This window comes from Zeugodacus cucurbitae, chromosome 5 (genome assembly GCF_028554725.1).
Source record: "Zeugodacus cucurbitae isolate PBARC_wt_2022May chromosome 5, idZeuCucr1.2, whole genome shotgun sequence".
In the NCBI taxonomy this organism is placed as follows: domain Eukaryota; kingdom Metazoa; phylum Arthropoda; class Insecta; order Diptera; family Tephritidae; genus Zeugodacus; species Zeugodacus cucurbitae.
This window is the reverse complement of record NC_071670.1, coordinates 64,061,936-64,078,726: the sequence shown is the minus strand read 5'-3', so window position 1 is coordinate 64,078,726 and position 16,791 is coordinate 64,061,936. Positions and strand designations below refer to the sequence as shown.

The window sequence follows — 16,791 nt, the reverse complement described above, 5'->3', positions numbered from 1 at the left end:
TGTTCACCTAATTCAAAAAGGAAAAAACATTTAAACAGCGATTTGAATTAGAGGATCACATACTAACTTATGTTCAACTCGCTAAATTTGTTACTGTAAATGTTTTGTCAAAAGCTCAGTGCTCACAGATAACGGCAAAGAAATTGAAACAATTGAATACATATGTACTTGATTTCAGCTGCTTTGAATGTGTCCGGCAAAAATTCTGGGAAACTCAAATCTTTCACATGCTGAATCACAACAAAAAGCGATAAGACTTAAGAAGACGCAATCGTTTAGAAATATGCTTATACATATGTCATTTCATTAAAAAATTGGTTAATATAAATTCTAATCGCTTAAAATATGAGTTCTCCTTCAGTGGCTACTTAAAACATTCGAATTCACTGAATTTCACTCATACATTCATTCTCGCGATAATAATATAAGGTTTAGTAAATAAATATTTTTTTTTTTTTTGTATTGCATAGAATGGCTTATTTAGTGCTATTAGAATATTAAACAAAGTATTTTGTTTTCTTTTTGTTGGAACAAACTTGAAGTAATATATAGTTTGATTGAAGATTTCATACATTCCAATTATAAAACACTTCCCAAAACAATTTTACATACCTTTAGGCGGTTCCTATACAGTAACAATGATGTCATCTATTTTTGGCAAATATATACAAAACTTAAAAAAAATGTAAAATTCAATTTTATTAAATGCCAACCAATTTCGAATCTAACTGAAGACTCACAAAAAATTGCATTCGGATCGGTTCAGCCGTATACGAAGAGTGCAGCGACATACACACGTACAGAAGAACTTAATACATACATATACATATATAATCATTTAATGGTAGGTACTGACTATAAGGTTGCATAATATCCTTCGAAACAAGCTTCTGCACTTGTCACTATCGAAGTGTGCGGCATGAGCGAACACAACCCCTCTCCTATTGTCCAATTGCTTCCTTCAGGCCGTACAAGCATGCCGAAATGTTTGACAAAAATTTTTTTAATGGTAATCTAACCTTCTTCATTGTATTTTATATTCCCCTTAATTAGCTGGACGATAGGACGTGGACGTGGATTTATGAAATGTCTGCTTGTATTTTACTGCCTTACCTCTTATCGTAGAATCACCCATATAAAAATTTTACTTCACATCTTCCCGAAACCCTATTTTTGGAAATGCTTTGGCATGCGTTTTGTTGTAAAATACGAAGATTTCGTTAGTGGAATGTTCGCTTGTAAAATATTGCGGTTAATCTTATTTTAAAATGCTATGCATTTCTGTTTTATACAATATGCAAAGAATGGCGCTGATACCACGGAATCTTCGGACGAGTGTGAAACAGAACACTCGGTTGATGTTTTGAATCATCACTTTTGGCCTAACAAAATATGAAATATAAGCTATTAAATTTACCAAGAAGCAAGTAAGGAAAGGCTATGTTCGAGGGCAACCGAACATTTTATACCCTCGAAATTTATTGTTTTATTTTTATTAAGATAACACACAATTTGACACATATATTCGGCATAAATAGAATAGAATAACGAATATCATCATATATAGTATATAAGGCTGAGGTAATTCCTGAATCGATTTCATTAATTTTCACCACCAACATACATACAGTCGACTCTCGTTAATTGAAACCTGCGATAATTCGAACCTCTCTATAATTCAAAGTTATCACGAGTTCCCTACAAAATCTCTTTATATTTCGAACTAAATCAATACATTTTCATACACTTGGTAATTCGAACAAAAAATCATTGCTATTTAACAAAACGACGCGTTAATTCGCACTCATCAGCGTAAAACACTCGACAATTCAAAGTTGCAGAGAGAAGAGGCGGAAAGATTGTAAGTACATTTTGCGACAAGTTCAAACTTGTATCAAGATACACGAGCCTTTGTTTTTGTTATGATTAGTTTGACTATTTGATGCACACACTTCTCACGAATTGGTTTGTTTAGTTATTCAGCTACTGTTACTCTTTCGTTGGTATGCAGATTAAAAGTTAGCGTTAGTTATGAGCCCTAGAAAGTATAAATGTTTGACGATTGCGGTGTGAGTTTTTCTGATTTTGTTCAAGTGGATGAAAATGTTGCTGTCTCAGGTTTACTAACCGATGGCGAAATTTTATCTGCGACAGATACAAAGTAACGACGAAGATGAGGACGATACATCGGAACCTTTGGCAGAGGTGTCAGTTAAGGAAGCAAGATCCTCATTTGATACCATACAAAGCTTCTGTCTACAAAGCGAAAGTGACGAAAAAGCATTTCAAGCACTTTTTCTCTTAAAAAAAGTTATTGAGCAGTGTGAGCAGCAGAATTGTGCTTTAAAGCAAACCAGTATAACAAAGTTCTTTCGAAAGATCAATTAATTCACATTACGAATACATGTATGTATGTACACGAATGTACCTCTTAATTCTTGTCATTTTTATATTAATAAATAACATATAACCAACACTTAATAATTCGAAGTTTTATTTATTTTCTCTCACAAATTTCGAACCATTTGATATTTCAAACACTCGATAATTCGTCATATTTCAAGAGTCCCTCGAGTTTCGAATTAACGAGAGTCGACTGTACGTTATATCCAAGATTATATGAGAATAGAATTTTATTACGCGATCTTCATTGAAATCGATGATAAGGTTTTTGTCTCATAAGTGAGTGACTTAATTATGATACTTTATATGTTTTCGGTGTCCGCCATTTTGTAGGCGTGACAGTGGTCCGATTTCGCCCATCTTCAAAGGAACCCTCTCACGGTCCCAAGGAATATGTGTACCAAGTTTCGTCAATATATCTTAATTTTTATTCAAGTTATCCATTGCACAGACGGACGGACGGACATTGGAATTTCAACTCGTCTCGTCATCCTGATCATTTTGATATATATATTTTATGACTTACAAACAACCGTTATGTGAGCAAAACTATAATACTCTCTTTGCAACTTTTGTTACGAGAGAATAAAAATAGTCTACCGTGTCCATCACTGACAGCCTTTCTCAGTTCATCAAACGTACTCTTTTGCTGCTCATTCAATAATGGAATATTTCTTTGTACTTGTTGTTCCAAAGTTATTCGGTCGTATGCACGATTCCGTACATCTCTGATTTGACGATTTGGTGCTAGCATATGAATGTCAGTCAATAGTTTGCCACTCATAATCAACCACAAATCCTGAATCAACATTCTTGTTGATGTCATCGTTCATTTGCAAATCCGAATTCCCTGTTGCCACTTACCACTTTCCAACTTTTCCGATTAATTTTATGACCCATAGATAACATATCGCTCATTTACAGGAATAGTGTCATAACTCAAAAAAGACAATTTCGGAGTTGAGTATGCAGAAATGTGCGCAATATCATTGTCATTGTCCCTATTGTGTAAAAATTGCATTCAGAAATAACGACATATTTTGTTTTACAACCTTGTTTGTGAAAAGGTAATATAATTTTCAAGTAATTTAAAAATATGTGTGTTTTTGATTAAATTAATAAATTATTTCTGATGGCAAAATAAGAATACATTTTATTTTATTACGTATAAATATTAGACGATTTAACACCATATCTTATATATATTGAAATACATAGATCGGAAGTTAATTGATTAATTAAAGAGCCAATGATCGGTTAAAACGCTGATTTACATCGTTTTACCATACAAAAAAACTGGTTACTCAATTATAATCATAACCTATATGAAAAGGCTGTTAACTCGTTTGACAACCCATCTGGCCAAACAATGCCTTCGATAAAATCTAAATATTTTGAAACTCTCGTATACACACCCGGTAGCGGGAAACCACATTTAGGACCGAATGAAACTATACCCATCACTCTATAATTATTAGCGCTTTGATCGTGAACAATATGTAACGGACCGCCAGAGTCACCGGCGCATGCATCTCTATCCGGTGAATACGCACATAGCTGTGTATCAACGATACCACGATTTAGACGATTGTCATAAATGTTAGCGTATATGTTTCTACATAATTGCATAGGCATGTAGAGCAAATTAGCCTTTAACAAACGTGCCGAATACCCTAAAAGTACAAAGGTAAAGAAGAATAGATAAAAAATTTAATTCATGAAAGTAGAAAATGTATTCAGTCGTCTTACTTTTATATTCAGTTTGCCCCCAACCAGTCACAACTAGATCAGTACCACTACTTAGTTCAGTTTGATCCGTGTGTAAACAAGTCGGATACACGTTTTGGTTAAATACGGCATCTCTGTCCAATTCAATTAGCGCAATATCATTGTATAAACGAGAATCATCATAGTTTGGATGTAAATGGATTTTCTAATTTATGGTGAAATATAGGTTAATAGAGAATCGGAAAGTATATAGATAACGAATGTGGATATAATTACTTTGATATCTCTATTCTGTCGAGTGTTTCTCTGTTTTGGATCATTAAAGTCAGTTACGCCCAAAACAACTTTTATTGCCTTGTCCTCATTGTCGTCTACACAATGCGCAGCAGTGAGCACAAAGCGCTTGTCTATTAAGCTGCCACCACATTTTAACTTATTTGAATCATACATAATTCTGGCCATATGAGGGTACTCTCCATAACTGGTTACAGTTCCTCTATATATGTGTGTTTCGATAAAGGGATTGGAATTTTTTTCGATTTCTTGACATGCTGAAATGTTTTACAAAATATTATTGAATGTAAAAATAATCAATTTGATGTTTATATAAATAATACTCACCACGATCTGCTGTGCGACTAGAATATAGAAAAGTATAATTTATTACGGAAAACCAAAATCCAATACATTTATACAAACCTATTCGATGGCCATTGTTGTAATTCACCTGACGGTTGCGCAAAGGTTAATTGGGGATTTGTCCACCTAAATACGGTAAGCGAAAGATTACAAAGTAGTTACATATATGTATGTATCATAAGCAATCAATTTGTAATTTATGTTCATCTCACTCAGTCAGTTAGTCTCTGCAATATCAGGCATAATTTAGTTTAATACATGTTCCAAAGAACTTAATAATTTTTTGCCAAAATAAACAGATATGATTTATTAATGAAAACCAAAAGTCATTAAATTTATACAAACACATTTGTCCACCGTTGCGGATAGGCTTTTTGGGGTGTCCTCGCCGAGCTTAAAATTATTAAATGAAAAATTACAAAGTAGTTATATCACAAGCATTCAATTTTTGAGTTATCTTCAACTCAGTCAGTCTTAAGCATAATTTAGTTTCGTTCCAAATAAATTGAAATCAAGGCAAATGTTCGCTTATGCATGAAATACCTAATTTTGTAAATTAAGTATTTTCGATTGAGTTTTCACTATTATGTGATATTTTAATGAAATTAAGTGGTACATACACTGCTGGTCATAGGATAGACGCAACCATTTTTTCTTTAAATAACCCGTTATATTTACTACAAGGTATATTTTAATTGAGCAAATCCTTTTTCTTATGAAAGTTCAAACCATGTTCAATAAAAAACTGTTCATAGACTTACTTGGCTTGTGCAGGCATAACTGTGCATTCGAAAACTTTAGAAACTTCGATGAATCCACATGCGCTTTTAGTTGGTCATTGAATTAGACGCATTTAACGTTTTTTTTTCGTCTGGTGTAAAATGGAGTAATTGTTTTCATTAATAAATTCTTAATATTAAAGAATTCATTTGTTTTTTAGCATAGGTTGTTTTTTAGCATATTTCAAAAAATATAGGAACAGCTAATGTTTTAAACCTATTGATACGCCTAAAAATATACTTCTTTCACTAACAAGGACTGAATCGAAATATTGTCAAACGAATGAAGTGCCGCTCCAGAAATGTTGATAGATGTTTAAAAGATCCTGATAAAATTGTAAGAATTGGTTTCTTTAAGTAAGAATTGGTTACAATTCTACTAAGTCGGCATCTAAGATCAGGGAATTAGCCGGAGTAAAGACAAACTTTTCAACCGTTCCGCGTAAAATCAGAAATTCAAAACATTATTAGCGTCTAAAAATTATGAAAAATCCACTTTTGAATGCAATACGCAGGGAAACACGACTTCAATATGCGGAAGTTCACATGCCTTGGAGTGTTCATTCTGACACTCGGCTCAATGATCAGAATTCAGTGGTTTTAATTATGAAAAACGTTTTAATTTAAAAGGAGCCGATGGCTTTCAATACTATTTTCAAAATTTACCCAAAGAAGGAGTGTGTTTAAGCAGTCATCATAAGCCACATTTTATAGAACAATTTATTTTATTTACATTGATCAGAAAATGAACGGTGGACGCTTCAAACAACATTAGAGTCAGTTTTTCTATTATTAAAAGAACTCTGCAGATTTATCTCATGGATTTTTCAACAAGTTTTAAACTTTATTTTTTTGACTTTATTATCACGACTTGGCCACCATATTGTCCGAATTTTAACTTATTTGAAAACGTTTGGAGTTGGCCTTCATGTGAAGTTTATCAAGGAGGAAAGCAATACGAAGATAAAGAACCATTAATCGTAGCAATTGCACTTGCCTGAAGTGATAATTCGCAAAATTACATAGATTCTTTTTATAATTCAAGGACGAAACAGATATATGAAGTTATAAAAATAAAAGTTTAAAATTAGCTATTTTTCTTCCAAAACCTAATTTCTTTAAGTGCGTCTATTCTTGTGACCAAAAGATTTGGCCTTATTTGAAGCTGGTCTAAGAAAATGTTTGAAGAACACAATTTTGTTATTTTTTTTTTAATCTTTTGAATATTATCCCTTAAATATCATTGAATAACCATAGTTTTTGCAACTATTATTTAATTGAATCCAAAATAAATGTTCTAAGCTGAATACTATTGTTCGTACGTATGCGTCTAACCTATTGACGAGGAGTGTATATATATATATATATGAAATAAAGCGATTCAGACCTGATTGTTATATAAATAAGTATCTAGATATAAAATGTAATGTACAATGAAACAAAGTGACTGTATGGCCTATAGTATAAGTTAACTAGTTACTAAATATAATTATAATCCAACAGCAGTTTTATACTCTTGCAACATGTTTAGATTGTTTGTAACTTGTAATACTAAACGATAAATAAACTATCATCAAACTTGGTACACCATGTTCATTTGTATCATGGTTCGGTTTCTTCAAATAACAAATATTGAGTTCATTTGCAATATTTATACTCTCGCAACAAAGTTGCTAAAGAGAGTATTATAGTTTTGTTCACATAACGGTTTTTTGTAACACCCAAAACTAAACGAGTTGGATATAGGGTTATATATACCAAAGTGATCAGGGTGAAGTGGAGTTCAAATCCGAATGTCTGTCTGTCCGTCCGTCCGTCTGTGCACGCTGTAACTTGAATAAAAATTAAGATATCTTGATGAAACTTGGCACACTTATTTCTTGGCACCATAGGAAGGTTGCTTTCGAAAATGAGCAAAATCGGACCAATGCCACGCCCGAAAGCACATAAAGTGTCATAACAAAGCCATAAATAAAACGTCAGAAACACTAAATTTCACATAAGATATGGCAGATGAAAGCTGCACTCAGATTTTTTTACAAAATGGAAAATGGGCGTGGCGTCGCCCACTTATGGGTACAAAAACCATATCTCAGAAACTACTCGACCGATTTCAATGAAACTTGGTTTGTAATAGTTTCCTTACATCCCAATGATATGTTGTGAAAATAGGCCAAATCGCTTCACAACCACGCCTACTTCCTATATACCAGAACTTTGAAGACGATCTGAATCGTTAACTTTACAATATATAAAGTCAGCACTAGTGAAGATATCGGTGCAGAACTTTGCACAAATACTATGTTAATAGTGTGGCAGCCCCATTCAAAAAATCGCCGAAATCGGACCATAGGTTTTTAAGGCCCCATATATCGAACACGAAGACTTCGGTGCTTCTAACCTAATATTATGGTTTCCAACTTTCAATGGACTTTATATAATATAAATGACGAATATGTGGGTCAAATTGTGTATTATATAATATAAATAAAGTTAAATAAATAAATTGCGAGAGTATAAAATGTTCGTTTTCACCCGAAATTAGCATTTCTTTACTAGTTGTAGAATATTCATAACGCATTTAAAATAATAAAAATCTTACAGTGGTCACTATAATATATGAGAGATACTTACGGACAGCAAATAATCGGTTCATTATACCAGTAACTACAAACCATCAAATGTCTGTTAAATATTGTTGGACAATTTGGGATTCTGGTGCATACACCTGAATAGTTTTCGTTCTGACATGGGCAATTTTCTGAAAAACAATGAAAGCGTTGAATTGAATTGAAAATATGTATAAGTTGTAGAAATAAAAACTGAATAATTAATTGATTGACCTTGAAGAGATCAAAATTCTAACTGAAAAAATTCTGAAAATATCGATACAAATTTGAAAGTATTGACTCGTTTGTATGTTGAAAAATATTCCAACATTATGTTTAAAAACTGCTTAATACTAACAAACAAATCAAAGATCTCAAACTAAGCCAAAATATACTCGTAGGCTAATAACGGGTGATTTTTTTGAGGTTAGGATTTTCATGCATTAGTATTTGACAGATCACGTGGGATTTCAGACATGGTGTCAAAGAGAAAGATGCTCAGTATGCTTTGACATTTCATCATGAATAGACTTACTAACGGGCAACGCTTGCAAATCATTGAATTTTATTACCAAAATCAGTGTTCGGTTCGAAATGTGTTTCGCGCTTTACGTCCGATTTATGGTCTACATAATCGACCAAGTGAGCAAACAATTAATGCGATTGTGACCAAGTTTCGCACTCAGTTTACTTTATTGGACATTAAACCAACCACACGAATGCGTACAGTGCGTACAGAAGAGAATATTGCGTCTGTTTCTGAGAGTGTGGCTGAAGACCGTGAAATGTCGATTCGTCGCCGTTCGCAGCAATTGGGTTTGTGTTATTCGACCACATGGAAGATTTTACGCAAAGATCTTGGTGTAAAACCGTATGAAATACAGCTCGTGCAAGAACTGAAGCCGAACGATCTGCCACAACGTCGAATTTTCAGTGAATGGGCCCTAGAAAAGTTGGCAGAAAATCCGCTTTTTTATCGACAAATTTTGTTCAGCGATGAGGCTCATTTCTGGTTGAATGGCTACGTAAATAAGCAAAATTGCCGCATTTGGGGTGAAGAGCAACCAGAAGCCGTTCAAGAACTGCCCATGCATCCCGAAAAATGCACTGTTTGGTGTGGTTTGTACGCTGGTGGAATCATTGGACCGTATTTTTTCAAAGATGCTGTTGGACGCAACGTTACGGTGAATGGCGATCGCTATCATTCGATGCTAACAAACTTTTTGTTGCCAAAAATGGAAGAACTGAACTTGGTTGACATGTGGTTTCAACAAGATGGCGCTACATGCCACACAGCTCGCGATTCTATGGCCATTTTGAGGGAAAACTTCGGAGAACAATTCATCTCAAGAAATGGACCCGTAAGTTGGCCACCAAGATCATGCGATTTAACGCCTTTAGACTATTTTTTGTGGGGCTACGTCAAGTCTAAAGTCTACAGAAATAAGCCAGCAACTATTCCAGCTTTGGAAGACAACATTTCCGAAGAAATTCGGGCTATTCCGGCCGAAATGCTCGAAAAAGTTGCCCAAAATTGGACTTTCCGAATGGACCACCTAAGACGCAGCCGCGGTCAACATTTAAATGAAATTATCTTCAAAAAGTAAATGTCATGAACCAATCTAACGTTTCAAATAAAGAACCGATGAGATTTTGCAAATTTTATGCGTTTTTTTTTTTTTTTAAAGTTATCAAGCTCTTAAAAAATCACCCTTTATATAGATGGAGTAATAAGATACCTCAATAATTAGAGTATTTCTTCTTTCTAACAAATCATTGTTGTCACCAAAAGTTTATTTCTTTTTAATTTTTTAAAAGAAACCTCTCTAGTTATGATAATTTAGTTAATCACATACTGATATACATACCTTGTTGAGCCAAAGTTCCAAGACACCAATTGTCAAACACAATAATTAACAAAATTAAAAAGCGAAAGGGAGCGGTTGCTGCCATTTTTGTAACAGTTCTAAGAATATTTGTACTCGGAAATTAAATTGTCTGTAATGAAAAAAGTAATTATTTTTAATTTTAACAAGTAATTTAAAAAATATGTATACATTTATAAAACAAGTAAGGAAGGGCTAAGTTCGGGTGTAACCGAACTTTTTGTACTCTCGCAATTTATTTATTTAACTTTATTTATATTATATAATACACAATTTGACCCACATATTCGTCATATATATTGTATAAAGTCCATTGAAAGTTGGAAACCATAATATTAGGTTAGAAGCACCGATTTCCTCGTTCTCAATATATGGGGCCTTGAACACCTATGGTCCGATTTCGGCGATTTTTAGAATGGGGCTGCCACACTATTAACATAGTATTTGTGCAAAGTTCTGCACCGATATCTTCACTAATACTTACTTTATATATTGTAAAGTAAGCGATTCAGATTGTCTTCAAAGTTCTGGTATATAGGAAGTAGGCGTGGTTGTGAAGCGATTTGGCCTATTTTCACAACGTATCATTGGGATGTAAGGGAACTATTACAAACCAAGTTTCATTGAAATCGGTCGAGTAGTTCCTGACATATGGTTTTTGACCCATAAGTGGGCGACGCCACGCCCATTTTCCATTTTGTGAAAAAATCTGAGTGCAGCTTTCATCTTCCATTTCTTATGTGAAATTTAGTGTTTCTGAGGTTTTTAGTTAGTGAGTTAACCCACTTTTAGTAATTTTTAACCTAACTTTTGTATGGGAGGTGGGCGTGGTTATGATCCCATTTCTTTCATTTTTGAACTGTATTAGGAAGTGGCTAAAAAAAACGACTGCAGAAAGTTTGGTTTATATAGCTCTATTGGTTTGCGAGCTATGTACAAAAAACTAAGTAGGGGGCGGGGCCACGCCCACTTCCCTAAAAAAATTACATCCATATATGCCCCTTCATAGTACGATCCTTCATACCAAATTTTATTTCCATAGCTTTATTTCTGTCTTAGTTATGGCACTTTATGTGTTTTCGGTTTTCGCCATTTTGTGGCTCATTTTCGAAAGCATATGGTGCCAAGAAATAAGTGTGCCAAGTTTCATCAAGATATCTTCATTTTTACTCAAGTTACAGCTTGAACTCCACTCTTCACCCTGATCACTTTGGTATATATAACCCTATATCCAACTCGTTTAGTTTTGGGTGTTACAAAAAACCGTTATGTGAACAAAACTATAATACTCCCTTTAGCAACATTTGTTGCGAGAGTATACAAATTATTAGAATAAAAATTAATTAACAATAAAATAAAATAAAATAGCTATTAATCAATTCAACTCCTGTATTCCGAACTTAAAACATTTCAAACACAATTTTATATGGAAATTAAAAGAAACTATTATTATCTCAAAGGTTTCAAAAAACTTCGTGGCATTTCAGTTTAACACTAATAGGGCTTTGGTATTTAAAATTTTATTCGTTTGAAAAATATACACAAACACTTTCATTATAAAACACAATTACTTAAAAACATAGAATTCTTGGAATTTCAAACTCATATCGAACGCACAATGATTTCGGTTAATTTTTTAACGAATGTAGATTATGCCAAGGACTTTTTACAACCGCATATTAATTGAACACAACGTCCATTTAACTCACCACCACTTGGAACAGTGAAATTGATTTGAATAAAAAACTTGAAACTAATTTGTTCCGAACACTCAACAAATGTGGTCACCAGCACTTCCAAAACCCAACTGAAGTGAGAAGCTCAGCTTAAGCAGCGATTATGTATAGTAAGTAATTCAAATGACTGCGCTTCTTTAGTTTATCTCATTATTATTCTGAATTAGAATGTTGTCATTGGTCGAATAAAGCATTTATAGCTAATTTCCAAGAAAACCAATTTCACCCTTATCAGGAAGGTTAAGTTCAATATTCTATTATCGCAATCTGCAAAGTTCAAAGGCGGGGCAACATTTTCGGATGTTAAGAAAACGTTACATAAAAAATATGCTGCATTTCAATTGAGCAATCGTTAATAACTGATACTATTTGAGCTACATTCGACATACAGACTATTAGAATAACGAAAATCTTATAGCATTATATATAAGGACTGGAATAATTCCTGGACCGATTTCATCCATTACTGGCTCAACACCACAGTAAATCTATGAAAATATGTTCACCTAATTCAAAAAGAAGAAAGCATTTAAACAACGATTTGAATTAGAGGATCACATGCTAACTATGTTCAACTCGCTAAATTTGTTATTGTAAATTTTTTGACAAAAGCTCAGTGCTCACAGATAACAGCAAAGAAATGACTGTTAAACAATTGAGTAAACTAATAAGCAACACAAATGGAATTATTTTCAAATACAGTACTCTTCGCTTAATTGCAAATCAAAATTTGTACAAATTTTCGTTCAATTAATCGGGGAATCAATTAACAGATACTCGCTTAATTGAACAATTTGTTCAAGAATCCCGTATAAATGAAAAGTTTGTTCAATTCCAGGAATCACTCTTATTTAGACCAACTGGTGAATTAAGGGATTAGGGATTAAGAATTTGAAATTTTTTTGTCTTTTTAAATAGTACAATATTAAAATATTATCCAAAATTATACAAGAGATATAAGGAAAATCCTACCATCAGACCACTTCAGTATGATTGTAAAACTTTAAGCGGGTTTATTTCAAACTCAAAATTTGAAGTCAGTGGACATAATTTCTTGTAAAGTTATGAAGCGATTCTGTTGAAAAATTTTCAAACATCTTTATTACAACTATTTTTTTGAGTCAGTACATGGGGCAAATTTGACCACAAAAGTTTGTTTTTTTTTTTGTACAAAATCTATCAAAAATTAAATTTTTATTATTTTCTTTTTTCCTTCGTTCATTTACAAGAAATAGTTTGTTGATTTGGATAAGCCAATAATGATTTATGATGCCCACGCAAGAACCCTTTTTTGGTCACTTCATGGAAGATGAGGTACCAACGGCTGAGCTTTCGGAATTTGAAAATATAAATTTCACTATATGTATCTTTAATATGCTGAATAAAATATTAGAATGTGTCTCCTTGTAATTGAAAACCTAAAAAATTGTAAATATACTCATGTTTTCAACCCCTGAAACTCACTAACCCCTTAAAGGATAATGCAAATGTATGTGAACTTGAAGTTTTTCAAAGATTTGAATTGTTTTTCTCCTTAAAGGAAAAAATGCAATAACTATATTATGTACTATGTAATCTATGTATCTATTAATGTACATACATATGTATATATATTTGTTTTTCAAATTTATTATTAAAAAATTATACAGTGTTGATTAGAAGATTAGTTTTTTTCAACAATATTGTTTGGTGAAATTAACCGGAGTAATTTAAAAGAAAAATTATTTTTGATGACATATCTTTTAAACCAACTGAGCGGTTTAACCGAGTCCAATTATTCGAGAAAATTTACGTGTGCTTTCATATATTATATTTTTTGTCCAATAACACCGTTCAATTATACGGGGAAACCAATTAAACATAGGGTCAATTAAACGAAAAGTACTGTACATAATATGTACTTGATTTCAACTGCTTTGAATGTGTCCGGCAAAAATTCTGGGAAACCCAAATCTTTCACATTGTTTTAGAAATGCTTTTAATCGCGTCTTTCTTATGCACAATCACAAAAAAAAATGAGATAAGACGAAATCGTTAGAAATTTGTATGTCATTTAATAAATTATAAATTTGCTTAATATAAATTTAGTAGCTTAAAATATGAGTTCTTCTGTTCACTATTTCAAAACAGTCGAATTACTGAATTTACTGAAGGTAATTTCATAATGCCACTCGTAGAGAAACCTTTGTCCCAATTTGAAAAACTGGGTCAGTAAATTTTCTGAAGCCATTGTCGATACGATTTTCAGCAGCGAAATCTTTCGGCATAGACAGGAATAGGTTGTAAGCACCTGATGCCCGGTACGGACTACTAGATTGTTGCATAAGAATCTTCAAAACCAGCACCTAAAGTTTCTCGCCTATTGTCCTAAGATGGCGACTGCTGGATAATTGCTTCCTTCAGATCGTATAAGCATGCTAAAATGTTGGAGTTCTGAAATTTCTGCAAAAATAAAAAATGAATTTATTAAGAAAGCTAAAATGTTTACTATTTTACAAACCGCTTTGGTGGCTTTACGTATTTTCCACCAATTGCTTCTCTCATTAACTCTTTAATTATTTTCTTAATTTTCTCGGGCGAAAGGACTTTTAAAATATACTTACGGGCAGCAAATGATATCTTTATGGGCCGTGAAGCCATAACGCTTCACTGAATTTGTCTGAAGACCCATCGCATCCATTGTATCCTCTAAATGTGGACAATTTTCCTTTATCTAGTATATTGCTTGGCTTGACATGGATAATTTTCTAGAAATCCAATTAAGGCGTTCATTAAATAAATATGTATATGCGCCAGTGGAGAAATATGAGAAATATGATGAGTAGCAATATTTAATTATTTATTTAAAGGAACTACTTGTAAAATGTAATAGTGCTAACAAGGCCGTCGGTTCTATTACATTGATCGAATATTTTATACTTTCGCAATTTATTTAATGTTATTAAATCTAACACCCGGTTGAGGCTTATAACAGTTATTTTACGATTGGATTAATCGTCAGTATTAATGTTTCCACTTCTAGTAAATTCTTATGTCTCATTATGTCTCTTGTCTATGCCTTTTCTTGTTGAAGTGAAAATTACCCGGTACTGCCAAGAACTTTTTTCGTTTCAGATTTTGCTGAAATGAAGTGCACTTATGTCTGTATTTTGACTGTCTGAGCGCGAAAATGAAGTCCGTTTGACGATTCCTTATATAACTTTTCCGGAAAATGCGAAAACCCAGCATTACTATATGGTAAGCGTGGTCGCCTAGGGTCCGTTTGACGATTCCTTATATAACTTTTCCGGAAAATGCGAAAACCCTGCATTACTATATGGTAAGCGTGGTCGCCTAGGGTCCGTTTGACGATTCCTTATATAACTTTTCCGGAAAATGCGAAAACCCACCATTACTATATGGTAAGCGTGGTCGCCTAGGGTCCGTTTGACGATTCCTTATATAACTTTTCCGGAAAATGCGAAAACCCAGCATTACTATATGGTAAGCGTGGTCGCCTAGGGTACTGGTTTTTTGGTCTTCCTTTTTGAAATAATATTAACGTAAAATCATGTTTACGCACTTTTATTAACATTTTAAGTATGAACAAATAAAATAAATGACAATACAATAGATAACGATAATCCTTCTAATTTGCATCTGAGAGTAAGGAAAGGCTAAGTTCGGGTGTGACCGAACATTTTATACTTTCGCAATTTATTGATGTAATTTTATTAAGATAACACACAATTTGACCTATATATTCGGCATAAAGTTCAATAAAATAACGAAAATCATCATATATGGTAGATGAGGGCTGATGTAAATCCCAAACCGATTTCACTAATTTTCCCCATCCTACACTATGTATATACAAGACTATATGCTCACTTAATTTTGCTAAGATATCTCACATATATTAACCGATAACCGGAGCTAGTGGAAGTTCTGATCAGATAATAATTATTTTTGGAATAGACACACACAATTAGGAGAAAATAATTTCCTCTCGCCGATATTTTCGGTAAAAAATTACCCTTAGGCACTGAGTTCTTCATGTATGTAGGTATCCGGGGCTTTGAAAAGTTATAGTCCGATTTCGAAAAATTATCCATAAGTGAAGCCACAGATGATATACAGTATTTGTGAAAAGTTTATTCCGCTATCTTCATCGGTTCCTTATGTCTATATAATAAAGTGAACGAATCACATGGAATTATTTTCAACCTAACCTTTTTCTGGGAGGTGTTAGTGGTTATTATCCGATTTCTTTCATTTCATGGACTGTATAAAGAAATAGCTAAAAGAAACGACTACAGAAAGTTTGTTTCATATAGCTTAATTGGTTTGCAAGATATATACAAAAAACCTACTTGGGGGCGGGGCCACCCACACTTGAAAAAAAACATTACACCCAAATATGCCCCTCCCTAATGTGATCCTCTGTTTCAAATTTTACTTCCGTAACTTTACCTATGGCTTAGTTATGGCATTTTACGTGGCAGTGGACCGATTTTGCCCATCTTCGAAAGCAACCTCCTCTGGGCGCCAAAGAATATGTATTCCAAGTTTCATTAAGATATCTCAAGTTATGGCTTGCACGGACAGACGGACAGACAGACGGACGGATAGACATCCAGATTTCAACTTCACTCGTCATCCTGATCATTTATATATATATAACCCCATATCTAACTCTTTTATTTCTGGATGATACAAACAACCGTTATGTGAACAAAACTATAATACTTTTGTGCAACATGTTGCGAAAGTATAAAAACGGGCGACTGGGATGCAAACGATGTTTCAATGTTTTGTCAGTTTCGAGCAACAACCATAAAGAATTAGCTTTGAAGAACGGAATTAGTGTGACTGAATCCGGTAAAAATTCTTAGTCATCGCATTTAAGTACATATCATTTTCGAGTCATATATAAATATCTATGTTCTTAAGTAAATTAATAAAATATTTCTAATTGCAAAGGAAGAATACATTTACTTTTATTACGTATAAATATTAAACAATTTAACAG

At 33.2% G+C, this 16,791-nt stretch overlaps 1 protein-coding gene across 3 annotated transcripts; it reads right to left on the bottom strand.

Annotated features, from left to right (window-relative positions):
- Positions 1 to 3,526: 3,526 nt before the first annotated feature.
- On the bottom strand, positions 3,527 to 11,911 carry LOC105208802 (serine protease persephone). Of its 3 annotated transcripts, none has more exons than XM_054232574.1 (9): positions 11,754 to 11,911; positions 10,027 to 10,156; positions 8,184 to 8,310; positions 5,116 to 5,172; positions 4,831 to 4,896; positions 4,753 to 4,769; positions 4,408 to 4,682; positions 4,153 to 4,336; positions 3,527 to 4,076 (listed from the first exon to the last, which is right to left on the bottom strand). In XM_054232574.1, exons 2-9 carry the CDS (start codon positions 10,109 to 10,111, stop codon positions 3,718 to 3,720), a joined length of 1,170 nt encoding a protein of 389 aa, XP_054088549.1. In that variant the 5' UTR covers positions 10,112 to 10,156; positions 11,754 to 11,911; the 3' UTR covers positions 3,527 to 3,717. The 3 variants fall into 3 exon arrangements, with proteins under 3 accessions (XP_054088549.1, XP_054088550.1, XP_054088551.1); XM_054232575.1 differs by having other exon boundaries at positions 5,116 to 5,163; XM_054232576.1 differs by lacking the exon at positions 5,116 to 5,172.
- Positions 11,912 to 16,791: the final 4,880 nt, after the last annotated feature.

What these genes read in the sequence shown, in the direction of transcription:
- LOC105208802 (XM_054232574.1), bottom strand. Translation starts at nt 10,111, where the DNA reads ATGGCAGCAACCGCTCCCTTTCGCTTTTTAATTTTGTTAATTATTGTG. An exon ending in GAACCGATTATTTGCTGTCC is followed by an intron (nt 5,173 to 8,183) that starts GTAAGTATCTCT and finishes TTTTCATTTAAT; the next exon opens with AATTTTAAGCTCGGCGAGGA. An exon ending in CCGCAACGGTGGACAAATGT is followed by an intron (nt 4,897 to 5,115) that starts GTTTGTATAAAT and finishes TACCGTATTTAG; the next exon opens with GTGGACAAATCCCCAATTAA.